This window comes from Cricetulus griseus, chromosome 4 (genome assembly GCF_003668045.3).
Source record: "Cricetulus griseus strain 17A/GY chromosome 4, alternate assembly CriGri-PICRH-1.0, whole genome shotgun sequence".
Classification (NCBI taxonomy): domain Eukaryota; kingdom Metazoa; phylum Chordata; class Mammalia; order Rodentia; family Cricetidae; genus Cricetulus; species Cricetulus griseus.
The window spans coordinates 210,952,034-210,979,253 of NC_048597.1; the positions used below are offsets into that span (position 1 = coordinate 210,952,034).

Below are 27,220 nucleotides of genomic sequence, written 5' to 3' on the forward strand. Positions count from 1 at the left end.
CAGTTCCAGGGCATCAGGCATCCTCTCTGGGACTTCAAGGATACCAGACATACATGCAATACATACATACATACATATGTACATACATGTGAAACAATCATACATAAAATAGATCTTTTTTTTTTTTTTTTGGTTTTTCAAGACAGTGCTTCTCTGTGCTTCTCTGTGGCTTTGGAGGCTGTCCTGGAACTTACTCTGTAGACCAGGCTGGCCTTGAACTCACAGAGATCCGCCTGCCTCTGCCTCCCGAGTGTGCCCCATCACCGCCTGGCATAAATAAATCTTTTAAAAGGGAGAGAGAATGCCTTCATTCTGGGTGTGTGTCTTTAATCTCAACACTTAGGAAGCTGAGAGGCAGGCAGCTCTCCCTGAGTTCAAGGCCAGTCGGGTCTGCACAGTGAGACCCTATCTCAAACAAAAAGAAACAACTTTATTGGAATATGGTAGTATAACACTACACAATTGGCCAAAACTCATTAAAGCCTACACTAAAATGGTCAGATCTCATTGTTTATTTTATGCTAGTGTATGCTTTTTTATATTAAATCCTATCATATTGAAACTGCAGCTTTGACACTGTCCATAAATCACACTAATGATCAGCCTGTCCGCCCTCCTCTCCCCCCCGCTCCCCTCCCCTCCACTGTCACCTCTCTCTTCTTCCCTGACCTTCCAGGGATAATTCTCCTGTCCCCCACCCCACCCCCAGATCAGTTTCTTTGTTCAAGGGCCAGATTCCACGTCACTTGCAGTGCCATCCACTTTAAAATATAGTCTGGGTTGCAGAAACTATCTGAAACCACAAGGGTTCGAATATGCAGGCTGGGGAGCCAGGACCTGTCATGTCTCCTGCATAGAGTTTGGCCAAGGCCCAGACTTCATGTGGGCACCACCATTCATTGTGAATTCTTGACTAAAATAATTCTTTTTCACTCCCATCTAGCCACCTATCGTCACGTATGTGGCTTCTCTCCTTCAGGCACTGGTGGGCTCTTCACACAGATCAGTGTGTTTCTCTGACCCTGCCAGGGAGCAGGCATGCTGACTGTGGAGTCTCCCTGGCATATTCCACCAGCATCCACACAACACACTGGGAGAGCCTCTCTGAAAAGCCAGGCCTTGCTGGGTGTTAGTGGCACATGTCTTTAATCCCAGCACTCGGGAGGCAGAGGCAGGCGGATCTCTGTGAATTTGAGGCCAGCCTCAGCCCACCCTGGCTAAACAACAAAGAGGTTGTTCCAAAGAGGTTGAAAGAGGCTCAGCCCTCAGGAGGTGGTACCACAAGGCAGGCAGCCTGAGGGAAGCAACTGCCAACTGCCAACTGCCAACTGCCTCTTCACACATGTTTTCTGAGTACCCAGGAGGGTCAGCTCTCTCCTACACGGTTTTACTGAAGAAGAAGGAATGTTTGCAGGCAGTGTCCGGAGCTCCCTGAGTGTCAGATTCAGCCCTGGGCCTCTAAAATTTCAGGCCTGACTGAATCTTTCTTTCCAAGGTCATGTCTTTGGCCTCAGAATCCTGGAGACCCAGAGTGAGTACCATGCTTCTGTGGTTCCTACTCTACAGACGTGGCTCGTTCCCAGGCCTACCCTTGGCAGACAGATGGGAACCAACAAGCTCTGAGGTGGTAGAACCAGCCCAACAACCCTGAGTTTGCCAGCTTTGTCCTGACGAGGCCTGGAATGAGCTAGCACAGTGAGAAAAAACAAAAGGAGGCTGCCTGGGAAGAGACAGCAGTATCTTCACCTTGTTCCATCCTAAGCAGAGAGCAGGAGTAACAAACCCTGCCCTCAGCCAAAGAAGCCTGAAAGCCCTTTCTGGATCAGGTATGGGGAACATCCTGAAAATGGAGAAGCACCCACTGTTGGGTGTCTGGGGAGGACAAGACGCTAACTCAGCAAAGCTAACTCTGACAATCTCAGGAAATGCAGGCGCCGGGAGCTAGGAAGGGGCAAAGGGTGAAGGGGGCTGCAAACAGGAAGGCTGACCAAGCTCTCCAAGGTGCCCTCCTTCCGGAGTAGAGGGCCAGATGGACATCTCAGCCGGTGTTACTTCGAGCTGCCACGGGGTTAGCAATCTGGAGAGACTGAGGTGGTGTGAACTGCCTGGCATGCCCCACCGCCACTTCAGGTTTCTCCCAGCCTGCTCCCACATCTGTCAGCCTGGTTTCCAGAAGAAAGTTTGAAGCTTACTACCGTCATCAAGCACTGATGACAAATGGTCCATGTGATTGGTTGAGTCCACAATAGCACAGCTACAACCTTATTCCATTGTTTTCCAGAGAGACCCACTAACAAAACTGCCATGACATGAGACTTCCATCACTGCTAAACCCATCACACGTGTGTGTGTGTGTGTGTGTGTGTGTGTGTGTGTGTATATGTGTGTGGCCAGTGAGCCCCTAAGACACACTTGTCTTCCACCTCACCCCACCCCCATCCCGTTACCTTGCCAGGCTTTTACAGGGTGTCGGGGAATATAAACTCAGGTCCTAATGCTTCCTGTGGCAAGACTTTACCTACTGGGCCATCTCCCAGCCCCTAAATGCCTTCCTCTTAAAGAGGATTAGATAGCCAAGAGTCAAAGTCATTTGAGGGAAACTGTAACTATGAAAAATAGAGAGCCAAACAAACAGAATCAAGTGAACTCCAAGGAGACACAGACAGTATGGAGGCCACAAAGAATTAAGAACTTCTACTGGACTTTCTACTCCCAGAGGACTAGGAAGAAGATAGGTTATGAAACAAGACAATGTTAGGAAGAGGAAGTGGATAAGAGAAATTCTAAAAATGTGAGATGATAGCAAAATATAGAAAGGGATTAAAGGTGTGCGCTTTGAGGTTTCAAATGCCCAAGCTAGGCCCAGTGGGTCACTCCTGCACCTGCAGATCCAGAGTAGAACTCTCAGTTTTTTCTCCAGAGTCACGTCTACATGCTTCCCACCATGATGATAATGGACTAAACCTCTGAACCTGTAAATTAGCCCCAAATAAATGTTTTCTTGTATAAGAATTGCCATGGTCGTGATGTCCCTTCACAGCAATAGAGACCCTAACTAAGAACAGTTGCCATGCCTTGGTGTAAGTCTGTGCACTACATGTGAGCCTGGGCCCCAAACAGGCCAGCAGAGGGCATCAGGTCTCGTGGAACTAGAGTTACAAATAATTGTGAGCTGCCATGTGGGTGCTGGGAACAGACCCCTGGTCCTCAAGAGTAGCAGTCAAGAGATCTTAACTGCCAAGCTACCTCTCCATCCCCATTAAGTGTAGTGTGGTGTGTGTGTGTGTGTGTGTGTGTGTGTGTGTGTGTGTGTGTGTGGTGTTTTAAAAGATGCTCTGAGTCAAGAACATCTTCTTCAAAAATTGCCCTCTGCAAATCCATTCTTAGGGATCCTACCAAACAGCATACCCTGAAAGATGCAGATGAAGAGTTCAAGAAACACAGGACCAAAGAGAAGTAAATGAAGGGGAGCCCTGAAATAAAGATGGAGGGAGATCTCAAGAATACTCTTGGCTAGAAGACTGTCTAGGGTCTCCAAGGAGTGTACCACTAAGACTGAGCAGGTCTGACTGTGAAGGGACAAAGCTTTGAAACCTCAAACCTACCCAGAGTCGCATACTTTCTCCAGTAAGGCCATACCTCCTAAACCTACCCAAATAGCACCACCCACTGGGTACCAAATATTCAAACCCATGAGCCAAAGGGAGCCATTCTCATTCAAACCACCAGAGGTAGAAACTCCTTTAGCTCTTAGAGGTATCTCAATGGGTGCCCAGGAAATGTTTGCACATATATATGAAGTGTGTGACAGAACAGATTGGGATAGGAGTAAAACTCAAAACCACAACTGAAACTATTAATCTGATGTTTGTTTGTTTTTATTGTTGTTTTGGGAGGGTTGAGACAGGGTTTCTTTGTGTAGCCCTGGCTGTCCTGGAATTTGCTTTGTAGACCAGGCTGGCCTAGAACTCAGAGATCCATCTGCCTCTGCCTCCTGAATTCCACCACTGCCTGGCTAATTAATCTGCTTTCTCAAAAGGTCTGGGTGCTGGGAATGGTGGCACGTGTCTTTAATCCCAGCACTCAGCAGTGGGGAGGCAGAAACAGGTGGATCTCTGGGAGTTCGAGGCCAGCTTGGTCTATTTAGCCAGCTGGAGCTACACAGTGACACTCTGTCTTAAAAAAATATCTTGGAGATATCTATCCTTGAATGAAACCTTGTCCCAAACACTACCCTTTCAAAAATTCCTTACCCCAGACCAAGACCCACTCTTGGAACACTTACCCCAACAGCTGAGGTGCCCAACACTAGGGGGCACTCTTCCATCACAGTGGCCCTGCCTCCCCACCTCCAGGTAAAAGGGGGACACTTTCCTACAACTGCTCAAACCCAGGACCTCCCCAATGTTGGATGCAGCTTTTTGTGAAGACTAGAGGGCCTTCCGGGCATCGGTGGCTCACCCACTTAATCAGCAGCCACCACTCTTAGTTTCAAAGAGAAGGGAGGTATCAGGGGCTAAATTAACCTGCCTTAGTTCATTGGCCTGAAGGTGTCAGCTCTAGACTCCCTCTTCCTATGTGTGACAGCCACCTAGAGAAGAATGAACTAAAGAGTGCACTTCCAAGCAGTTTCTTCCTATATGTGCCAATATCCACTAGACATGTCTTCCATGCAGAACCAGGCTCATAGAAGGGGCCTTCTATAGACCCCAGAGAAGGAGAAGGTAATGGAGCAGTGGGCAAAGCTCCACTCTCCTCACCATTTGCATGGATAACCCCACCCCTTCAGCATCACCAGAGCAGAGACCACTGAGGACAGTCAGAGGCTCAAGGAGTACCGTGCAGCCTGGAAAGTCTGGCTCCTTTAGCTTCAGGAAAGCCTCAGGCACATTTGCAGACTCAGGCTTAATTCAGAAATGATCCATTTTTTGAGAATTTAACCCCAAGGACACAGACGCTTCTTTCTAAGCAACCCTGTGTGAGATTGCTGATCTGAGGCCAGGGGACAAAAGGAAGAGGGGACAATGATGGAAGGTGGGGCTTGGGAAATAGAATCTAACAGTAGTGGTGAGAAGCCATAAGGTGTGTAGAGAACCACAGAAGGCTCTTGCTTGGCTCTTCTGCCATGAAACAGAGAAGGGTTGGTATTTTCATCTCCATGGCATTCACGTCAGCTCTTATGATTTGTTTCTGGCCCTGGATTCTAGCAGGCTTCCTGTTCCCATAACCTGTCAAGTGGAGTGTCAAGGGAAGCTGGCAAGGGGAATTTCACAACTAGCTGCTTTCCTTTGATGTTGCCACTGGAGCCCAGAGTCCCTCCTACACCGCCAACCATTTGGGAATCGAGGAAGATGTTCTCAGTAGTTCAGGGGAGGGGTCTCCACTGAGGAACCATCTTCATATTCCAGCAGGGGGCTGGGAGATGTAGCAGCCTGAGAGGGGGGAGGAGGGAGGAGGGAAGAGGGTGTGGGTCTCTAAACAATTTGCTAAACCCAGGACACACCTCTGATGCAGCCACACCACTGTGAGCTGAGCTCACCAAAGCTATGGCTTTCTCTGAGAATTGGGTCAGCTTTTGCAGCTTTCCTGGGCAAGATTCCAAACCCAGCAAGTCACAGAAGAATTATTTACCTGCAGGGGGTGGGGGTGGGGAGAATAAGGGAGAGAGACAAAGGTGAGCTAGGAAGCTCTGTCTCCCCTGTTCCACCCCTCCCCCTTGAGTCTCTTTCCCCCAGTTCTCAGCAAAGATTGATATGCAAGCAGACTGGCCAGTCCATTGCCCACCTGTGTATGGGCTCCCCTGGAACGTTTGAGATGGGGCCTCTCACTCGACCATCCTACAGAGGCAGGTGTGGCTGCCAGCTCAGGCAGATTCCACTGCAGTCGCAGGCCCTGACTGAGAGGCCCTGACTGAGAGGCCCCACCCTCTATCCTTCTTCCAAAGAGGAGAAAAATGTATATAAATTCCATTTGAAAATCCCTCTCCCCACACTGTCCCTCAGGGCTACAAACACAAGCTGACATGAGGCTTGTCTTGGTCTGGGGCAAGCCTGCCCATCCCAAAATATTCCTCTTGACTCCAGCTGCCTCAAGCTGGCCCCTTTCTCCAACTATCTCAGGAATGCTTGCTTGTCAAACATCTTGTTAGATGCCCCTCTAAGCACCAGTGAACCATAAGACTGTGCCGTATGGCCTTTCTCCCGATTTTGTAACTCAGAGCGTGTGTGCCTGTACCTACTCTATAAGTGTCTCCACCAAGGGTTTCCAAGAATGCTGTCCATGAAGTGAGGACACCTGGGAACCTCCTCTTTTGCCTCTGCCACAAGACTCTTACCTAGTGCAGCTAGTGGGGACAATAATGTGTATGATGTTCCGGCCACAGCTTCTCTTTATATAGTGTCCTTTAGCTGGGCACATTTGTGGTTTTCTCATTTGGCTCAGACACAATCAGAATCTGAAATGCAATGTTTGAATTTCAAGCAAAACATATACATATTTTAGGGCTTTTTGATTTTCGTTTAATTTTGTATGTATGAATGTTTTGATTGCATGTACGTATGAGCACCATGTTGGTGCCTGGTACCAGCGTGGTTCAGAAGTGGGTGTCAGACCTTCTGGAACTGGAGTTAAAGATGGTTGTGAACCACCAGGTGGGTGCTAGGAACTGAAGGCATAGATCCTCCACAAAACCACGGGCTGTTAACCAGTTAGGACCCACCCTGACACACACACACGCTTTTAAAGAGAAGCTTTATAGAAAACTTGCCACATCCCTGCCTATTGGACTTGAAAGGTTTCTTGCCCCTTGTCCTAACTGTGCTGAGGGAAAGACAGACAGGAGGACCCAGCTAGCCAGCCGCGGAAATCAGCCCCGAGGAATGAACACCACTGGGAGCTCTTACTGGAGGGAGGAGGAGGGAGTTAGAACAGCCTTGCTTAACGAGGGGTCTCCTGGAAAGGTAGAAGGAGGACCCAAAAAGACGGGGTGCGGGTGGGGGCATTCCACGCAGAACAGCAGAAGGTAGCGAAGCGGACAGGAAAGAGGGCTGGCTGGGTGTAGGAGAAGTGGAAAAGATATTGGAATTGGGGACAGGTGGGTGAAAGCAGAGACTTAGGGAGCCGGGATTCCGGTGATCACGAAAAGAGACCTGGCTTATCAGCTACTCTCTGTGTGACCCTAGGTAAACTGCTTAAACTCTGAGCTTTGGTTTCCTATTTATTACAAAGACGATGAAAGAACGCTGTCAGAGAGTGACTGGAATCTGATGGCCGAATGAAATGCGCGTGGTGGCCCGTCGTGTACTCGGCTTAAAGCTGAGTGGAGTTGGGGAGGAGTTGGACCTAGTGCCCAGTTGAGAGTGATTCATTTGGGTAGTGGGTCAACTCCACATTTTCAACCCAGATTCACACTTCCTGTAGAGGCAGGATCTAAAAGAGCTGGAGAAGGTGTTTGTAAACAATAAAAGTGCAATTCAAAGTTTGCCGCTGGGGGGTGAAATAGTAGGGGTTAGAGAAGAGGCTGGGCAGCTGCAAGCCGAAGCATCTGTTCGTATGCAGCACGGTCAAAGCTGGGCGGATGTGGACTGCTTTGCAGTCCTCCCGCCATCTCCAAAACGCCAGAGAGACTCCCTCCCGCAGCCACCAGAGGGGCGTGCGAGGCATATCCCTGGAAGTCGTTCCTCGGTGCTTGTAGAGATGACCGGTGAGAACCGGGAGCGGACAGTGGTGGGGAGGTCTTGGGCCGAGTTGGTTAAGACACCTCCAACAGCTAGGACAGTAAGGCAGGGGGCAGGGAACGCAGCACGGCCGCCAGAGCCCAGGGTGGCGAGGGGACAAGGCTGAGGCCAGCCCAGCGGCCAGCCGCAGCGCCGCCTCCCGGGAAGAAGGCGTGGGGCCCGGACGGGGAGCGGGAGGAGGCGGAGGGCGGAGGAGGGCGGCGCGCTGAGAGGTTATTTGTGGTTCGCTTTGATCCCGAGGGGGAACCTGAAACTCTCACATTCCTGGCATAGCAGCCGCCTCCAGCGCGGGCTGACCCAGGGGCTGCGCACTGGGGCGCTAGCAGCCAGAACGTCGGCGCCACCGGCGAGTGCGCACCTTCACTGCCGAACGTACCTAAGCCGAATCCGGTCTGCGCGCGCCGGCAGCCGCGGGCCGCAGCGGTAAGAAAGGTGTCCGGCTCTCCGGGCAGCGCGCGAGGCCAGCGGGGACGCTCCCCAGCGGCACCCCGACTCCGCCATCAGCCCGGCCTTTTCTGGGAACCGGAGCTGGGGTGGACGACCCTCTCTGGGAACGGGAAGGGGAGGCGGTGCACCCTTTCGACGATCGATCCTAGGTGTCTGTCTAGCCCGGGGAGCCCTACGGTGTGCGCTTTTTTGAGGGGGGGTGAGAGGACACGACTCTCCGACCCACTGGGGCTGGAGGAGGGACAGAGGTTCGGTGTTTGGGGATGTGAGTCTCGCGATTGGGGCAAGTGGAAAACGGCTGTAGGCATATCTTGCCTAATGCAGGGTCCCAGTGGCTGCTTTGTCTAGATTGGGGATACAGGTGGCTTTTACCCTCAGCTAGCTCAAGAATTCCTCTTTGTCTTCCTTGGAAAATCCTCTCCGGAGCCACGAACTGGCTCTCACTTAGAAAGAATGCAGCCTGCTGTCCAGCCCGGTGACGTCAGCGCTGGAGTATTTGGAAAACAAAGAGGTCTAGGGAGAGAGGAGGACCCGCGATGCTTAAAGACCTCTGTCGCGGTTGCGGGTTATGCTTGTCGGGAGCACTCAGGCAGCCATCGGTGCTAGTGGCCCGCCTCAGGTCGAGAGGGAGCCCAGGCCAGGGCCAGAAACGCGTGTTTGCTTAAGAAGGCTGCTTTCAGAGTGCAGAGCTCCAGAGCAGCCCAGGTGCAACGCCCGGGTAAGGAAGCTGGTTTTAGTAATGGCTCAACTCTAGGTATTTGAAAGATTGTGCATCTAGGGGATTAGATTGGGAGCCGTGTGCGGTAAAACGCTTCGGAAATGTTCCTTGCTCCCGGAGCCTGGCTCATAGTTGGCGCGCCTGGAATCTGTCGCGAAGGCTCTGCATTCCTTCTAGCCGCTCCCGGATCCTCCTTAGCGGGAGTCAGCCCAGTGATTAACTTAGGAAATGCCGCGAAGAAAAAGCTACGGGCGAGCAGACTCAAGTCTTACACATTGTAGGGTGCAGTGGAGAGAGAATTAGATGCTACGAAGAGTGAATGGGTTGCGTGCATAGATGTCCACAAGACTCACTTCCTTCCCCCAACTCTGCCAACATACCATTCCCAAACCGGGGCGGGGCACGTTTCCCCCGCCCTCCCCTTCGTCTTTTCCCTTACCCCATTACCCCATCAGTTGGCTCAGGTGGTTGTTTCTAATGTCAACAGAGATGCAGGGGGACCGTCCCCTATGTGCCTAGGGTACATACAAGTAGAGGCTTTTCTAAGTAGCAGGGCTGTGTCGCTGGCTCCAGTTACTGCAAGCGCACCCCTCTGCCTCCTCCCAAAAACCATTGTCCTTTCTCTCTTTAGCCGCATTTGCCAGGTCACACGCAGCTTCTCCTGCTGCTCACCTTGCAGAATGATTGCTAAGGTCATCTATGACAAAGAAACTGGGATTCATTTTATAGGCAGCCTTTGAAGAAGCTTAGTCTGTCTCTCAGGGACTGTCTGCTTCCAGGAAGAGAACCCCATGGAGGGTGGTGGACTGACTACCTGTGGCTCAAGCATCTTCATTCTGAAGAGTCATGGGGGTCATTTGCTTAGGGCTCCTTTCTACCAGGCTACATTCATTCTTTACCATCTGCTAGTAAACTGGGGTCTGGACTGTTAAGTGGTTGAATTGGATGGAGGCTTGTCCTAGAGTCATTCATGAGACTGCTTGGTGTAGTGGTTGACTGCAGGGGACCATGGTCCCTATTGGATAACTTTCTGGTTTTCTGTTGTCTTTCTTTTTAAATATATACTTTTTTTATTTTTATTTTACGGCATCGGTGTTTTGCATGTGCGTACATGTCCGTGTGAAGGTATCAGGTCTTGGAGTTACAGTTGTTAGAGCTGCCATGTGGACTAGGAATTGAACCCAGGTCCTCTGGAAGAGCAGTCAGTTCCCTCTTAACTGGTGAGCCATCTCTACAACCCTTCTGTTGTATTTCTGTAGGATCAGTTAAGTCTCCATAAATGTCATTACAATGATAAGCATTTGTCAAGGATTGGTAGCTCACCAAGTGCTTGACTTCTCCAAGAGGCACACTGTATTTTCCCTCAGTTAGTGGTGATTAAGAATACACTGTTTTTTGGTTTTTGTTTTGTTTTGTTTTGTTTTGGGACAAACTGAGAATCAGAGGCTCAGTAACTGAACTTAACTGATGCCACACTGACACTTGCATCTGGGCCCGTGTAAAACCACCTACCTCCTCTCTCAACCAGAATGGTATGGCAAGTGCCCTCTCCCTCTTATGTGCTTCCATTGATTGCTATTATTTCTGACTCTTAGGGGCTGTAGGACCAGGTGCCTGCTGGCCATTATCTAGGCAAGTGTGTGCAAGCCAGAGAAGCATGAGGACACTGGAAGACTCCTCAGGGACAGTCCTGCACCGTCTCATTCAGGAGCAGCTCCGCTATGGCAATCTGACAGAGACCCGCACACTACTGGCCATCCAGCAACAGGCCCTGAGGGGTGGGGCTGGAGCTGGGGGCACAGGGAGCCCCCAGGCCTCCCTGGAAATCGGACCGCCTGAGGACACTCAGGTGCTACAGCAGGCCACCAGGCAGGAGCCCCAGGGCCAGGAGCATCAAGGTGGAGAGACCCACCTGGCAGAGAACAGGCTGTACCGGCTGTGCCCACAGCCCAGCAAGGGAGAAGAGCTGCCCACCTATGAGGAGGCCAAAGCCCACTCACAGTACTACGCGGCGCAGCAGGCAGGACCCCGGCCACATGTTGGGGACCGAGATCCTAGAGGGGCATCAGGAGGCAGCCGACGACAGGATGAGGCCCTGCGGGAGCTGAGGCATGGCCATGTACGCTCCTTGAGTGAACGACTTCTGCAGTTGTCCCTGGAAAGAAATGGTGCTCGAGTCCCCAACCACATGAGCTCTTCACACAGCTTCCCTCAGCTGGCCCGTAACCAGCAGGGTGCTCAACCCCGAGGACTGCCATCTGAGGGCCCAGAGCCCCGTGGACCCCCACCTCAGTACCCACACGCTGTACTGGCTCATGAGACTGCGGCTGTCACTGACCCAAGATACCGTCCTCGAAGCAGCCCACACTTCCAGCATGCGGAAGTCAGGTGACTACCCAACCCTGGATTTCTTCTAGTCCAGTCTCCCAGGAGAACCCCAAGGTCATATACCTTGGATCCTAGCTGGCATGATCCCAGCCCCACTGCACCCACACCAGCTCCTGGGGCTGTCTGCTCTTGAGAAGGGAGAGCTGGAGGTTAGAGGGACTTAACTAGCTGACTTTACTTAGTTGATGTGATGTTAGCTGCCAGTTGTGGTAGCACACTTGGGTGAGGTAGGAGGATCCCAAGGTGACTGCCAGACCTGGGTGACATAGTGAGACCTCTGAAACAAAAAGAAACTGACATCATTGCTTTAACTCAAAATATAGGTAGCATTGTCTATAGCATTCAAGTAAGGAGGGTTCCCAGGGGATGGGAATGGGGTTTAAAGGTGAAATTTTTTAGAAAGAACTAACAAAAGACAATGTCAAGCTGTTTCCAAGTTAAGTAGGCCAAAGGTGGGACTTCCTGAGGGTTTTTAAAGAAAAAAAATAATGGACTTTTTTGTTGTTGTCATTGGGAGGTGTTGCTAGAGAGGCCACCTCTGTCACAGCTGCCTTATCTACCAGCTATTTACTTATTATGTTTTTCCTTATACTTGTCACCTTGAGGATTCTGGACCTAGGTGAGCCTTTTTTTTTTAAGTTAATTTTTTGTGAAGACTCAGGATGTTGCTGGTCTTGGCTTGACTGAATGTGAAGTCTTGCAGGTGGCATATAATGGACTTTTAAAAGAGAGTTGCATAACAATACCAGCCTTAGAGAATGGGTCACAAGAGCCGGGGTGGCAAACTGGGAGCCCAGTAAATGCAAGCAGGAAGCCAGATCATTGCAGGAGTGCAGGTTCCTAGAAATGAGAGTCTACCTTAGTCATCTTAGCTGCATCTTCTTCTTTCCTCCTTCCTTCCTTCCTTTCTTGCTTCCTTCCTTTCTTTTTTTAATTGTTTTTGAGACAGGGTTTCTCTGTGTACCTCTGGCTATCCTAGAGTTCTCTGTGTAGACCAGGCTGGCCTCGAACAGTTCTGCCTGCCTCTGTCTCCCAGGTGCTGGGATTAAAGGCACATGTGGCACAGCCCGCCAAGGTCCTTCACATTTTCCATAGAACAGGCACCATGCTCCATCCAGCCCCCTTGGAGGCGGGCTGAAGTAGGGTTCCAGGAGGCCCCACCTGGAATTTGCACACCCTCTGGGTTCAAGGTCAAAGTCTGGCTCACTTCACACCTGCTGGGTTTTCATTTAGTCACTCATCTCCCTCCAGCTGTTATTCTTTACTCTGGAAAAGAGTGGTGACCCCTGTCTGGAGGGACCAGGGATGGAGCCTTATGGGTTTACTCTGCCTCCACACCCCTAGACACCCACCTTATCTGCCTTCTCAGAGCAGTTCAGGAAGAGGTTCTTCTTTCAGACCAGCCCTATTGAACCCTGCCAGGAAAAGATAATATCCAGGCAAGGAAGTGGACTGTTTGCAGGAGAACAAAAAGCTGGGGAGAGGGGAAGAGGAAAATGGCAGAACCAGGAGCAGGGAAAGCAAGTGTAAAAGGAAAGGAGTCACCATTCTTCTTGGAGCTAAATCATTCTCCAAGAATGCCAGTTGTGTCTTTGTGTCTGGGGGGGGTGGGGGGATGGGGAACACACGACAGTTTTCTGAGGCCACCCTGGGAGTGATCACACTTAGCAACAAGAGAGTCTAGTCAGTCCAGTGACAGTGCTCTAACCTGCTCTTCTTGGAGCTGACAGTAGGAAAAAGCACATGCAGGCATTTCCTGACCAGATGAGGAGTAAAGAACAGGGGAGCCCTGAGAAGGGGGAGGGGGAGGGGGGTGTGATAGACCCAGAAACGAAATCCAACTTTGAGGAGTCTTCTAGGATTTAGAAAATTCTCAGTACAACTCAAGCAGCCATGACACTTTGAGTAGCATGGCCTCAGGAAGGCTCTCTGAATACCCATCCCTCACTCTTTGTTCTTCTCTTGATAATCAACACCTAAGGATGTGTTACACCTATGCCAGGGGCCAGTAGAACACTGCCCTGGGCTCTGCTGCTGAGCTAATCCAGAGGTGGCCCCTTGTTTGGAAGTGCCCGCCAGCAGAGACCAGGGGCTAAACCTTTGTGGAGTTTGTTGTCTGCCGGCCATTCTGTCAGGCCTCACCTTTGTGGCCAGGGACTCTTGTGACTTGTCAGACAAAGGTGACATGACACTGGGCAGCCAAGGTGCTCATTGTTGAAGGCCCAGCAGCTGGGACTGAAATCCCCAGTTTGTCAGGCTGAGCTCAGGCTCAGCACCTGCCTCTCTGCTCTAATCTTAGCAGGGGTCTCAGGAAAGAATTTCATAGCTGTGGGTAGCCTAGCAGGACCCTGAAAACAAAGAGGAGAAAACTCAAGTGAGTTGTTTTAGCTGATTTGAACAGAGTTCAGCTTCTAGGCCTGGAAAGCTGTGTGGATTCCATCCCAAAATAACCTTGTGTGTGTGTTAGGCTGGGTGTTGTTGGCACACACCTTTAATACCAGCATTCGGGAGGCAGAGGCAGGCGGATCTCTGAGTCCAAGGCCAGCCTGGTCTACAGAGCGAGTGCCAGGATAGGCTCCAAAGCTACACAGAGAAAACCTGTCTCGAAAAAACAAAACAAAAAAAAAAAAAAAAAAACAAACAAACAAACAAAAAACCCTTGTGTTATTTGGAAAGGTTAAGAGGGCATTTTTAAAGATACTTTATTTAGGATGCCCAGGGTTGCTTGAGCTGATCCCTAAGACCTTAGCCACAGTGGGGCAACTGTGAACAGAAAAAGCACTGGGATGCTGTCCCACCCCGCACCGGTCTTGCTCTCTGACATTTTTGTATCTCAGGCAGGTACCGTGTGGCCCAGGCCCTTCCCACTGGTGGCTGCCTAATACTGGGGAGGCTGAGTCAGTCATTGGCAATAGTAATAGCCAGGGAGTGTGTGTGAGTTGGTCTCTGAGCTTTGCCTCTTCTTTTCCAGGATCCTCCAGGCCCAAGTACCACCAGTGTTCCTCCAGCAGCAGCAGTACCAGTACCTGCAACAGCCCCAGGAGCACTCCCCACCCCTTCATCCAGCTGCTCTAGGACATGCTCCCCCAAGCTCCTTCAGTCCACCTGCGGTGGAGGGACCAGCAAGTTCCCAGGCTGCCTCGGGCAGTGCCCACCTGGCCCAGATGGAGAGTGTACTGAGGGAGAACGCCAGGCTGCAGAGGGACAATGAGAGATTGCAGAGAGAGTTGGAGAGCACCGCAGAGAAAGCCAGCCGCATAGAGAAGGTAGAGACTCCTAGGGCCTCTGGAGGCTGGGGGAGGCAGAGGAGCAAGAAAACCGATCAGGCTGCTTCTTGCCCCAAATTCTGTCCTACATCCCCCTCAAAACACCCCAAGCTCACTCCAGACAGCTGAGGAACAGCCGAGCAGTTTGCCCTGGCGCATGAGCAGTTGCTGGCCAGTGGTGGTTAGAAAGAACTCATTCACTAGCTCTCTCCACACTTGCACTACCACCCTGCACAACCCCTCCCGTGGACACCTCCCACAGAGAGCCCTTTGTGCGCCCACACAACAGCCAGTCTGTTCCAGGCCAGCCCTGGCCACAGAGAAAGCCCCTCCTCTTAGGGAAAAGAAAAAGCAGCGTGTTGGCATAGCAAGCCAGCTAGGAGCACGTGTAAGACCTGTGGCTTCCAAGTGGGAGGGGCAGCCACATGCTCTGGTGAGAGGCAGCTCAGGCTGGGGTCTGGCTACCCCCTTCCTTGGTGAAGCCTGGCCAGTTGTGTTTAAGGTTCAGTTTTAGCAAAAGCCTCGGGCCTTCCTGTACTGTCTATCTACAGTGTTCTAGATAGGTTGAACCAACTAGAATATGCTCATTCCTGGTCCATTGCACTCAGATTATCAGACAATGCTAGGCAGAAATGAAATGCTTCTTATAAACATTGGGCATGGGGCAGACTGGAGGTAGCCCCCTTGAAGAGCATTTAGCCCTGGGTCCAGGCAGCATCCAATCCCAGCAGTCTGCCCTACCTAAGAGGCTGAAGTCCTGTGATTATCTCAGTATGGAGCCACTGGCCTCATTTACTCCCTGGGACCCTTCCTGTCATTCAGTTCGTTGTCTGTCTTTTACAGCTGGAAAATGAAATTCAGAGGCTGTCTGAGGCCCATGAGAGCCTGATGAGGACCTCTTCCAAGCGGGAGGCCCTGGAGAAGACTATGAGAAACAAGATGGACAGTGAGATGAGGCGGTTGCAGGACTTCAACCGTGATCTTAGAGGTGAGAATTAGGATTGTGGGTCGGGGATCTTGGAGAACATCTGAGGACTTTGGGGATCTGTTTTAGGGGGTGGAGGGGATTCAGAATCTCTGTTCTGTACTGTAGAGGCTCCCATGAGTCCCCATCATTGGTACCTGATCTGAGCTGGGACTTCTATGAGCCCATCCCCAGCTCAGATGATACAGGCTCACAGTTAGAACCCCAGGATAGCCGGGCGGTGGTGGCCTTTAATCCCAGCAGAGGCAGGCAGATCTCTGTGAGTTCGAGACCAGCCTGGTCTACAAGAGCTAATTCCAGAACAGCCTCCAAAGCCACAGAGAAACCCTGTTTCAAAACAACAAAAACAAAAAAACAAAAACAAGAACCCCAGAATAACCCCCAGGCTGGCAACATCCCTTGATATTAAAACATCTCTTTATTTGAAACAGAGAGATTGGAATCTGCAAACCGCCACCTGGCAAGCAAGACACAGGAAGCCCAGGCGGGCAGTCAGGACATGGTGGCCAAGCTGCTTGCTCAGAGTAAGTAGGGGACCTGCTAAGAAATCTAGCTGGCTGTACAGGCAACGAGGCCACTATGACCCCAGTCCCTCGAGGTTTAACCCACTTCCTTGTAGAGTGGCACTGCAAGAACAGATTTACTGAATGACTGCTATGGGAAAGACCTGTTTCTGAAGATGCCCCAAGCCCTAGGAACCAGTGACTGGCTGAGCCACACAGTAGTGACCTTCAGCGTAGCATTGGTCCCTCCTGCAGGGAGGCCCGGACAGCCAAGGCAGTAGTTAAATAGAGGACAATGAGGGATCTTCTGAGTTTCCTAGGAATGCCAGGCAACAAAAAGGCTGAGGATACAAGAATCTGGAGAGTATGGTGGAATTGATGGAGGGTCCTGGGATAGCCACAAATGGGCCGAGTCCACAGCTACAGTCTAAAGGAAGCATTCAGGCTTCTCTGTAAACAGGGAGGCCCAGGCAGGCATCCTGGAGGCTTTATAGACTAATCCATTCATTCCTTCATTAGCAGAACTGAGCTAAGCACTGGGCCAGTGTTGGGCAGAGGGTGGGAACTCGCCCAGAAAATGGCAGGGAGGTGAGATAAGCTTAAGGCCCGCGCGCCCAGGTTCCCACAGGTTCGAGAGAAAAAGTGTTCATGATCCTGGAGATTGGTGATTAGGAAGCCCCTGGTGATGGGGGGAAATGTGTGGGAACAGCAGAAGCAGGGCTGCAGGGAAGGAGGAAGGTATCAGACTTGAGGGGGAGTGGCAGGCTTGTAGGGAAGAAGGGAAGAAATTAGAGTACTTGGTTAAGGGGCATCTAGAGAGGGGAGGACAGCTTCTGCTGGCAGTGTCCTCTTCTTGCTTCAAGGACTTAGGGCCCTCGAGAGCTTGCTAATCAGCCTTTGGCAGGAAATGGGCCCAGGTTGGGCAAGACTTGAGCTATCCACTACCTTTCAAAATGAGGTGACAGTGGCTAAAGGTCTCTGGAACGGAGGTGAGGGGGGAAGGAGGTGTGTCGCCTAGGTTGCCCTTGGGAGTCTGCAGAGGACCGACTGCTAGGGGAAGGGAGAATGGGGGTGCTCTGGTAGGAAGGGCGGCTTTTGGGCCCAGGCTTTGGCAAAGAAAGGAAGTCTTAGGGAGGGTTTCTGGAAGCCTGCAGAGGGGGAGGGGGGCAGAAGCAGCCGGGAGGCGTTTCCGCTCCCCGGGGAGCGAGCTAGCGCCAGGCTGTTCTTGGCTTCTTGCTGGAGCCATTAATCTCGCAGCCGCGGGTGACCTGGATGCCTGGCATTCCAGAGCCTCTGGGCTGTTCCGCTCCCGGCCGGCCCCCCTCTGTTCCCTCCCATGTGCGCCTGACAGTGGCGCCCTTCGGCCCCGGCGGCGCCCAGCCTGGCTTTGGGAGGAGAGAGGGTGAACACAAAGGGTGACTGGATCCTGAATATGGGGCGCCTGCTAAGCAGGCTTAGCCACCCACTCCCTACCAAGGTATCTTAGACGTTGTACTTCTGGTCTCCAGAGAAATAGGAAGCCACTCTTAGTTGAACAGCCTGAGACTCTCAAAGGACAAGTGCTTTGAGGTGGGTTGTAGGCCTAGAACATCACTTAGAGAAGTCTGTGCTCTGTCCTTGGCCCAGCTAGATGGAGACATTCTCTGAGCAGAGCTCCTCCAAGCAATTAGCAAAGTGGTCAGAGATCGCTGGAATCTTGGTTGCCAGTCTTTGGACTAGCGTCATTGCTGTTGTGCTACAGGGTTAGAATTCTGTTGTGAGCATGTGTACCTACATGTGGGTCCCCGAACCATGTGAAGACAGGGGTACTGAACAGGAGAGGCTCCAGTCTGCAGGCTGTGCTCCAGAGCCCACACTTGGGGCCAAGAACTGCACACACAGCCAGATAGCTAGAGCTTCTCAGGCAGCCATTTGGCTCCTTTGTTTCTTCCTCTGTAAATCAAGAACCACAAATCCTACCTGGGAGATTGAGTGGGATAAGACATGAAAAGTGCCTGCCCCCTTCTTCCTGCTTGAACAATGACCTTGTTATAGTACCCTAATCTATAAAAGGTTGGCTCGGTTCCCGCCTGACCAGTCTCTAGTCCTTATAAAGCTTAAGGAAAACTGCATATGTTTCGGTGATGGCCATGCCTGGCACCATTCAAGCAGTGTCCCAGCTGAGAGGCCATTTAGTTCAGTTATCTGCCGTTTGCTCTTAACCTGCATCTCACTGCAACACACAACTCCCAGGCGTGTCAAGAGAGTGAACAGCAGTTGTCGGTACAGAGCCCAGTAGTGGGTGAGTGTGGCGACCATCACTCATCACTACTCCTCGTTGTCTCCTCCACAGGCTATGAACAGCAGCAGGAGCAGGAGAAGCTGGAGCGGGAGATGGCGCTGCTGCGGGGCGCCATCGAGGACCAGCGGCGACGAGCAGAACTGCTGGAGCAGGCGCTGGGCAATGCACAAAGCCGTGCTGCCAGGGCTGAAGAGGAGCTACGCAAGAAGCAGGCCTACGTGGAGAAAGTGGAGCGGCTGCAGCAGGCGCTGGGACAGCTACAGGCTGCCTGTGAGAAGCGGGAGCAGCTGGAGCTGCGTCTGCGCACGCGCCTGGAGCAGGAACTCAAAGCCCTCCGTGCACAGCAGGTGAGCCCAAGAAGACCTGTGTAGCTGCCAGAGCTGGGCAGAATCCAAGGAATCCCTGATCTCTGGTCTTTGTCCCCTGGGAGAGATGATGCTCCATGTCCCCCTTGGCTGCTTGGTCCTTCCCATTCATCTTGCACAGCAAAGGCTCTGCCATGTGGTCTGTGTTCAGGTTTGGAGGACTTGATGAGTCTTACCATGGCAGGAACAGAAACTGGGACCTCAGTACCGGAAAGTAGTCGCTAAGAATGTTCATGCAGAAGACTGGAGCACTCTGATCTATCTCCCCAAGATAGGAAGTAGATGTCTGAGCCCCGAGTCTATTCTTGCTATGTATTTGGACGTAAATATTTTTGTTGTTTACAAACCAGGTAGAGTTCTGTGTCCACACCCAACCTTACCCTGTCATAGAATGACAGGGACCAAAACTTACTTGTTCGGTGTGGTTATCACTCATATTCCCGCTCCTACTTCAGAGGATTGCTTTCCTAGTCAAGTCATCCGTGCCCTTATGCCCTGGCTACCATAAATTGGGAGAGAATGTGAGGACCTTTGTTATCCCCTGTACCCCTGGGTGGAAGCAGGAAGGGGAAATGCGTGCTGCAGATGACTGGACAAGGTATGCATGTGTTAAGGTCTTTGCATCAGCATAATGACCAAAGTCCCACACACCCTAGCCTTTACCCTTGACCGTGATATTCTTTGCTCTACAGAGACAGGCAGGCACCCTCACTGGTGGCGGCGGCAGCAATGGTGGGTCTACTGAGCTCAGTGCCCTGCGACTGTCAGAACAACTGCGGGAGAAGGAAGAACAGATCCTGGCTCTGGAGGCTGACATGACCAAGTGGGAGCAGAAGTATTTGGAGGAACGGGCCATGAGGCAATTTGCCATGGATGCCGCCGCTACCGCAGCCGCACAGCGCGACTCTACTCTCATCAGACACTCCCCTCAGCCCTCACCCAGCAGCAGCTTCAACGAGGGCCTGCTGGCAGGCAACCACAGGCACCAGGAGATGGAGAGCAGGTACTAACTATAGGGCCAGGCAGGGGCATCTGGGGGGAGTGGGGTGGTGGTAGCCAGTCTCTGCTCAGTCCTTTGTCCCTGGACTAGGACAAAGGGCCCCACCCTTGGCAGCTCAGTATGTTTGGCATTCCAGAAATTATAAACAGTTGTTCCCTCAGTGAATCCCTTCCGTGCTCAGGCTGGAGGTGGGTTGGTACCATCCAAGGTCTGGCCATTCTGGGTTCTCGTGCCTGCTACTAGCACTGGGGCCTGGCTCTTGCGATGAGGTGGGCTCAGGAAACATCCGTTGCAGAGCATTAGTGACATATGGGGTCCCCCTCCCAAAGGCAAGAGGTCCTACCTGCCTCAGAGGGATGTCTGAGTTTCCTCCCAGCTTCTGTGAGGTGGGTAGAAGGCAAGGGCTGAGTCCGTGAGTCTGACAGTGTGGCCTCCCACAGGTTGAAGGTGCTCCATGCCCAGATCCTAGAGAAGGATGCAGTGATCAAGGTCCTTCAGCAGCGATCCAGGAAAGACCCTGGCAAGGCTACCCAGGGCACCCTGCGGCCTGCCAAATCTGTGCCATCCATCTTTGCGGCTGCAGTGGGGATTCAGGGCTGGCAAGGACTCTCATCCAGCGATCGGCAAAATGATGCACCTGGCCGGCTGACAGTGGGTATGAGGAGGCTTGCAGTGGGGTGGAGAGGAATGGGAATGTTTGACAGCACAATACCAAACTCTTAGAATACGTGACTACTGAAACCAGGGCTTCCTGGCCCTTCTTCTAGGGAACCTGGCTTAACCTTTGGCTCCCATGACCCTGAAACCCACAGGGGGCCTCCTAGTGGGTGCTGGGCCTCCAGCTGCTTACAGATAGAGATGTAGGCAAGTCTCCACTGTTCCTCAGCAAATACTAAGAAGTCCTGGATTTCCACTACAAAGAAGGGGTGCCAAGCATTGACGCCTAACTTGACCCCACTTATTCCCATTCCAAAAATGGACCCTTTTATTTTACTAGACATCTTGCAACCTAGGAGCAGCTCAGTGTACTGAGTTTGCTTGGGATATTCCTCATCGGGGACATTGTCTTCTATATCCTGTTGTATCCATCACCCTCCTTTCTTTCCTACAGACCGTGTACCGGCAGAGGAGCCCCCGGCCACAGCTCCTCTCCCTACCCACACCAAGCACGGGAGCAGAGATGGAAGCACTCAGACTGATGGCCCTGCAGACAGCACCTCTGCCTGCTTAGCCTCAGAACCCGAGAGCCTCCTGGGGTGTAGCAGCCAAAGGACAGCCTCTCTGGGTAAGCACCCTGCCCCCACTTCCCCTGACCCGTATATTAGATGGGGGCTGAACTGGAACACGTGTTTTCTCCAAACTCATCCTCCATGGGAAGCCCCATGGTATGAACCAAGGGTTGTTGGAGGCATGAAACCCTCAATGGGAGGCAGACCTATAGTTGAGAAAGAAAGCGCCTCATCAGAAGGCACTGTGCCTCCTCCAGAGTTTTCCTCACATATCCTGCTGGTCCAGATTTCTAAGATCATGGAGCTTGACAAGTGACCCTGATGGTGATCTTGAGTTGGGAAGCTATTGGAAGAGCCCAGAAAAGAGGAACTTGAGAAGAAGCCTTTTTTCCTTCTAGTCTGATCTCACATTTACCCTTGCATAGCTGCCTGTGTGCGCCTCATGATCTCAGAAAACCACAGGCATGACAAGAATGCTACAGCCTGCTTCTAACCCTGGGGGCACCCCTCCACTGATCACTCTAGCCAGTTCAGAGTCTAAACACAGGCATACTTCCTGAGCCATCTAGGCCCCAGCCGACGGGAGGGAGCAGAGCATTGGGCTTAGTTGACCAAGTTAAGAGGAATCTGAGGACTGGGACAGATTAGGGGAGGGAATCTGATGAAGAAAGATCCTTTCTTACTTAAAATGTGTTGAGCTGAATAGAACAAGTGGATAACACTCACAGCATAGACCTGTTGTCTTGTCTTTCTCCAGACTCTGTGGCTACTACCAGAGTCCAGGACCTGTCAGACATGGTGGAAATACTGATCTGAAGGAAAGAGGTGGTGCCTTGGGGACCCTGACGCCTGGCTTCCCCCTGGCATTCCAGCGGTCGTCAAATGCTGCGCCTCACTTTCTCCAACCATTGATAGTGTGGTGCATGAAGCTCAGAGAGGAACCCTAGAGGGGACCTAGAAAAGTCTGCAGCCCCAGAAGACTGCTTCTTGGCCCATATTCCTCCCATGCTCATGAGGAGGGAAGAGCCAGATTTCCCCTGCTGCCCAAGGTCTGTTGCTGGAGGAGAAAGGAGCTGAGCCCCCTCTGTCCTGCCCATTTGTATTCAGGCATGAAGGGAAAGGGAAGTGGATTCTGATTCCCAAGGATGGCTGAGCACCGATCTGGTGGTCTGCTGGAATAACCAGGCCAGCCATGGTGTTCTGTGGTTAATCGAGGCCCCAGCCAATCCCATCTGCTCTTCACTTCCTCACTGCCTTCTTCAGATCACTAAGACTGGGACTATTGGGAGTGTGAGTCTTTTGGGAACCACCAGCATGCCTCTCACTTGGAGAAGGTTAGAGGCCATTTGAGAGGCCTGCGGAACAGTGTGTTTTGTATATAATTCTCCTTCCTTGGGAACAGAAGACTAAGCATGCTGGTTCAGAGTCTCCTTCCAGGGCTGTGCTGCCTGCCCCCGCTGCCACGGTTCTTGAAACATCTGATGGGTCCACCAGATGTTCTTCCGCCTCCAGTACTTGGCTATGGAATTTGATACTGGTTGCCCTTTCTCCATTTTAAACCCCTGTGTTCAGTGCCCATGGGACTCTTGTCACCAGCCTTTCTGAATGGCTCCACAGCTCCTGTCCCTGGGACATCCTGTCCGTTTGGTTATAAACTGAGCCAGATGCAATGAGCCGCCACATGTGGACATCTTTCATGCCCAGCACCAGGTTCTCTTTGAAGAAACTGGAGAGGTTGTTCTCATAAGTGTGTTAGTTCCCACCGGCAGGGACTGGGAGAGGAAGCTATGCTGTTGAAAAATGGATCAGTGAGCTTAAAAAGACAAAAGTCCTCACTGTGGTGCCCCGTCACAAAAACGGCACCCACGAGGCTGGCTCCTCAATTTCTGGTGCCCCAGCCCTGAAGCAGGGCCAACTACTTGGAATTGGGTGAAGTATCCCCAACTGGCAGCCTACCAGCAGCAGTGACTTTGACTTTGGTCTTAAAGTAACCCCCATTCAGCTCAAAAAGCGATTGGTGGGTTTCAGAGCTTTTGTGTTTTCTCCTTGAATCTTTGGTTGTTTTGTTTGTTTTTCTTTCACTGTTTTCAAGTTCTGTTTGTTGTTTTATTCCCATGGTTCTCTGAGTTTCCTTTTTAAACATTTGCATTTGCTGGGCAATTGCATATTTTTTTAATTCCCCTACCCCTGTGTAAAGCTAAAAAAATACATCTGGTTCATGTGCATTGTTTACAAAGATAAAAGTAAAAAAAAAAAAAGGAGGGAAAAAAGGCAAAAAAAAATTGTGAAAGAAAAAAAAAACAACTTAATATATTTTGGATTAATATTTGGTATTTCTTTAAAGTATTTTTTGTTGCTGTGAACATTTTCTGCCAAAGACCATGACGTGTGTCTGTGTGTTTAAGTTATCATGAATATTTAAAGTGTAAACATGGCTGTTTTGTTACGCCACCCTGTACCAGGATTGCTGTTGCATTCCACTGGGTATGACAGTATTTTAATAAAAAAAACTTACAAGGAGAGATGTTTATATATTTATTCATTTGTTTATTGGTTGAGACACTGTATGGATCTGAGTCTAAGTTTGCCTCAAACTAGAAATTCTCCTGCCTTGGCCTCCCTACTGGTGTCTTTACAGGTGTGTGTGACCCACAGCTACAAGACTGGTTATTTGCAAGGATAAGGAAAGGAAAGAAGATGAATGTTTTAAAGGGTCACCCATGTCCACTCTCTTCAAGGATATTTTGTGAAGTGGCCTGAAGGACACTTGAAATGGCATAGCTGTCCCCATTTCCACACATGTGCACTTTCACAGACACCATCTATGAGAAGGGTAGACAGGGTGGGGCAGCTGGCTGCCTTTCCAGGTAACTGTCCTAACCAATTTTGATTTTGGTTGTTGTAGTAGGAGTGTTGAAACATTACCTACTCTGTCCTCTCACTAGCACACAACCTCTTTGCTAAAGGATCCAGGTGCCATGTGAACCCTGTGATTGGACACATGAAGTGTGTATTCCAGAGTGTGAGTTCTTAGGCACCTGTCTTAAGCCTCCTTCCTTTGTGATATAACCACCCTTCCCAATGTTCACAAAGCATGTTTCTCCAACACATAAAAGGAAAATTAGCCCTTCATCTTTGCATTGATTCCCCACTCAGGATGCAGGTGGACAGAAGGCTGCCCACAAGGCAGCAGACCATGGGATGGGCCATAGGTTAACAGTAAGTTAACCTCCTATGACCATGGGTGAAGTGTTTTGGGGACAGGCATGGGGATTCAACAACCATGTTGATGAATGACCAAGCTGGGGTTCTGAACAAGCAAGCCTGCTTGTCCTCAGAATGGAATTGAATAAGTGGGAGAATTCAGAACATGCAAAGACTTTTCCAGCAATTCCTCAAGTGACTGTGGACCCTGCTGTCTGCCTTGTGTGTGATCCTGTCTATAGTCACCTTTATATTTCCTTCCTGTAGACCAAAAGGAGGAAGAAATGGATCCCAATGTTCCCAGCCTATCTGTATGTATGTGTTTATATGTCTGGCCATGTGTCCCAGAGAAAGGTTTAGGGGAAGCAGTATTTTCTGTTTTAGACTCCCCCATGGCCACAGGGGCTCCCTTGCAAGGCATCTCAGGGAAGAAACTAAACAGACCACTCAGCACACTGCAATCCACCCTAACCAAGCCCTGGAAACAGAGTCTACTGAGGAGTTGGAGAGACTCTGAGCAGAGAAGTATTTGCCCCAGGTGTCTGGACACCTGCAAAAGGGTGAGGCCTATGCTAGACCTTGGTGGCTCTGCTAGGCCCTTTAGAAACTAAGCTGATCTCTTAGAGGACAACCTAATCTGAGCCCTAACCTTGCCTTGCCCCCATCTAGAATCACTACAAAAGAGCTGGGAGTATGGCTCAGGGTAGCAGGGAAGCATAGCATTCCAGGAGCCTTGTGTGAGTCACTGGCCTGGCTTCTTGCCTCTCTCACCTTCCAGTTAACTATTAACTCTTCCTTGGCATGAGCATGTGCCAGGCTCAAAGAGCTTGCTAACAATGTGCCAAGGGCAGAGGCAGTAAACAGGTACAAACCCACAGGTAACCAAAGCCTCTCCATGGTCCCTGAGGACCCCAACTGGACAGGAAACCTATTTCAGAGCTACCTACAACCTTGTCTCTTAACCCAAGTGGGGATCTAGCAGACACACAGTCATAGTCCTTGCCTGGTGACCAACCCAGCTGAAGGCAGTCCAGAGACCTCGTGACAGCGATGCCTTCCTGGACCAGCTATGTCTGGGTCTAACCCATGCAAAGTGTCATAGTAACTGACTGTTCAGCATCCTTTGGGAAAAGGTAGACTTCATAGACCATGAAATCTCCCCCTTTGAAGTGCACAGTTCAGTCGTATCTTGTATCACAGAATTTACTTTAAGCCAGTGGTCAAGCATGGGTCAGCACTAAATGCCCCATCCGTGGACCATATGAACACCATTAAAGTGTCATTTGATCCACTTTGCACATGGCCTTAGTTCCCAGGATGACTCCTTGAACGTTCTATATAGCTGACAGTACCTTTCCCTGCATCCTGGGCCTAGCACAGCTCTGCTATACTTCTACTAGGCTGCAAAGGACACATTCTGCTCTAAGCTGAAGCTCTCATCATGGATCTTAAGCCTGCTATGGGACTTGAGTTCTTCATGAGGTTTCGCCAAAGAGCCGATGAGTCTTGGTTCTACAGAGTTGACTGTTTCAAAGTCTAAATCTCATTTAATTGGGAGGACCATTTCTAAAAGAAATGGTACAAAAGGTTGAGTCTATCCTGGGCTTTGTAGGGGACTCGTTAAGGAAGTGTTTAGACATAGCTTCATTATTAACCCTGCTTAGAGACACTGGGCATCATGCCTGCCCAAAGAGATTATGTTCTGGGAGATGCCCATGGTTAGGGCTTACCTTTGTCTCTTCAAGGTGGGGCTTGGAACTGGAGATAGAGGAAGCAGAGATGTCAGTTGCTAAGGCACTAGCAGTCTGAAAGCCTGGACAGTTTGACCAGCTTGCCAAGACCTGAATCTCTGTCTGGCCTGTGTGTCAGCTTTCCTCTATCCCACCAAGCAAAACTCCAGTCCCCAGCAGCAGAAGCAATGACTACATTAAACTTTTGTAGGAACACGTGACTCCTCTGTTCCAATGGTCTAACTGCTTTGGATTTGGAGCAAGGGCCAATGTCAGGATTTGTCCTCAGATAGGTGTCTTTTGCAAGTCCAATCGCTCCTACCTAAGGACACATTCCAGGTGTATTAGGCAACTTCATGGTTATTTCCCTGTTACAATTGACCCTTCTTGCCTCTGTCTGGCCCTCCATGACAATGCCATTTCTAGCTGGGGGAGGCCTGTCCAGATTCTCCTCTGTAGCCTCTGCTTGCTCAACACAGTGCACTGTGGAAATCCTCACAGCAGATTGCATCAGTAGTAAGCACACCAGCACCTATCTCTACGGCACAGTGGCAGCTATGCAAGCCACCACAAACGCTTGCCCTGAAAACCATGAAGACCTTTATTTTTGTGTATAAATATGTGTGGTGTATTTGTAAGTGAGATGCGCTTTTGTATGTGTGTGCTTGTGTGTGCAGGCACATATGCCCATGTGAAGAGGCCAGAGAAGGATGTTGGACGTCCTGCCTGATCACTGCCTCATTCCCTGAGACAGTCACTGAAACAGTCTCTCACACAACTTGGAGCTAGGCTGCCTGACAGCAAGCTCCATCAATCCTCCTGTCTCCACAGCCCACAAGGATGAGATTACAAGCATGTCCAACTTTTTCCATGGGGTTTAGGGATCCAAGCTCAGATTCCACATTTGAACAGTACAACAGCCTTCTTTACTAAGGCATGGTTATCTGCTTCGGTATAGCTGACTTCTCTTTCCTCCATCCCATTTCTCTAAAGTGGCTGGGACATCTCTTCCTTCCCTCATTCCTTCACTTATTCATTCATGTTACACATGGTTATTGAGGGGGAACAGTCAAAATAAAGCAAAGATGTTTCTAAACACATGTATGCCCCTACTATCTGTTTGTTCCTTGTATGCTATCCCAAGTCAAGCACAGGGGTGCTCAGAAGTGTTGAATGAATATTCTTGGCAAGAACTAGCCCACATCTGTTTTGCTGGCTCCAGATTTGGACAGGCAAAAGGCACCTGCACATATCCAGCATCTGAATAATACTTGGAAGGCCCCAGTCCACGGTGGTCCTCAGCTCCAAGCCTCTCATATTATGTCTTTGTCTAGGAATGTTTTTCCCTTGAATATCATCTCCTACTAA

At 50.7% G+C, this 27,220-nt stretch overlaps 1 protein-coding gene across 4 annotated transcripts; it reads left to right on the plus strand.

The window, feature by feature from the left end:
* The first annotated feature begins 7,544 nt into the window (after positions 1–7,544).
* Amotl2 (angiomotin like 2) lies at positions 7,545–23,440 on the plus strand. Of its 4 annotated transcripts, none has more exons than XM_027414322.2 (10): positions 7,545–7,702; positions 10,497–11,289; positions 14,261–14,555; positions 15,399–15,543; positions 15,972–16,064; positions 18,376–18,671; positions 19,382–19,692; positions 20,130–20,344; positions 20,801–20,974; positions 21,676–23,440. In XM_027414322.2, exons 1-10 carry the CDS (start codon positions 7,552–7,554, stop codon positions 21,732–21,734), a joined length of 2,532 nt encoding a protein of 843 aa, XP_027270123.1. In that variant the 5' UTR covers positions 7,545–7,551; the 3' UTR covers positions 21,735–23,440. The 4 variants fall into 4 exon arrangements, with proteins under 4 accessions (XP_027270123.1, XP_027270124.1, XP_027270125.1 ...); XM_027414323.2 differs by lacking the exon at positions 7,545–7,702 and adding an exon at positions 7,973–8,159; XM_027414324.2 differs by lacking the exon at positions 7,545–7,702 and adding an exon at positions 8,588–8,901.
* The last annotated feature ends 3,780 nt before the right edge of the window (positions 23,441–27,220 follow it).

Coding starts and splice junctions, on each gene's coding strand:
- Amotl2 (XM_027414322.2), top strand. CDS start 7,552: ATGCAGCACGGTCAAAGCTGGGCGGATGTGGACTGCTTTGCAGTCCTC. Junction 15,544..15,971: donor CTTCAACCGTGATCTTAGAG/GTGAGAATTAGG, acceptor TATTTGAAACAG/AGAGATTGGAATCTGCAAAC. Junction 16,065..18,375: donor GGCCAAGCTGCTTGCTCAGA/GTAAGTAGGGGA, acceptor TCTCCTCCACAG/GCTATGAACAGCAGCAGGAG.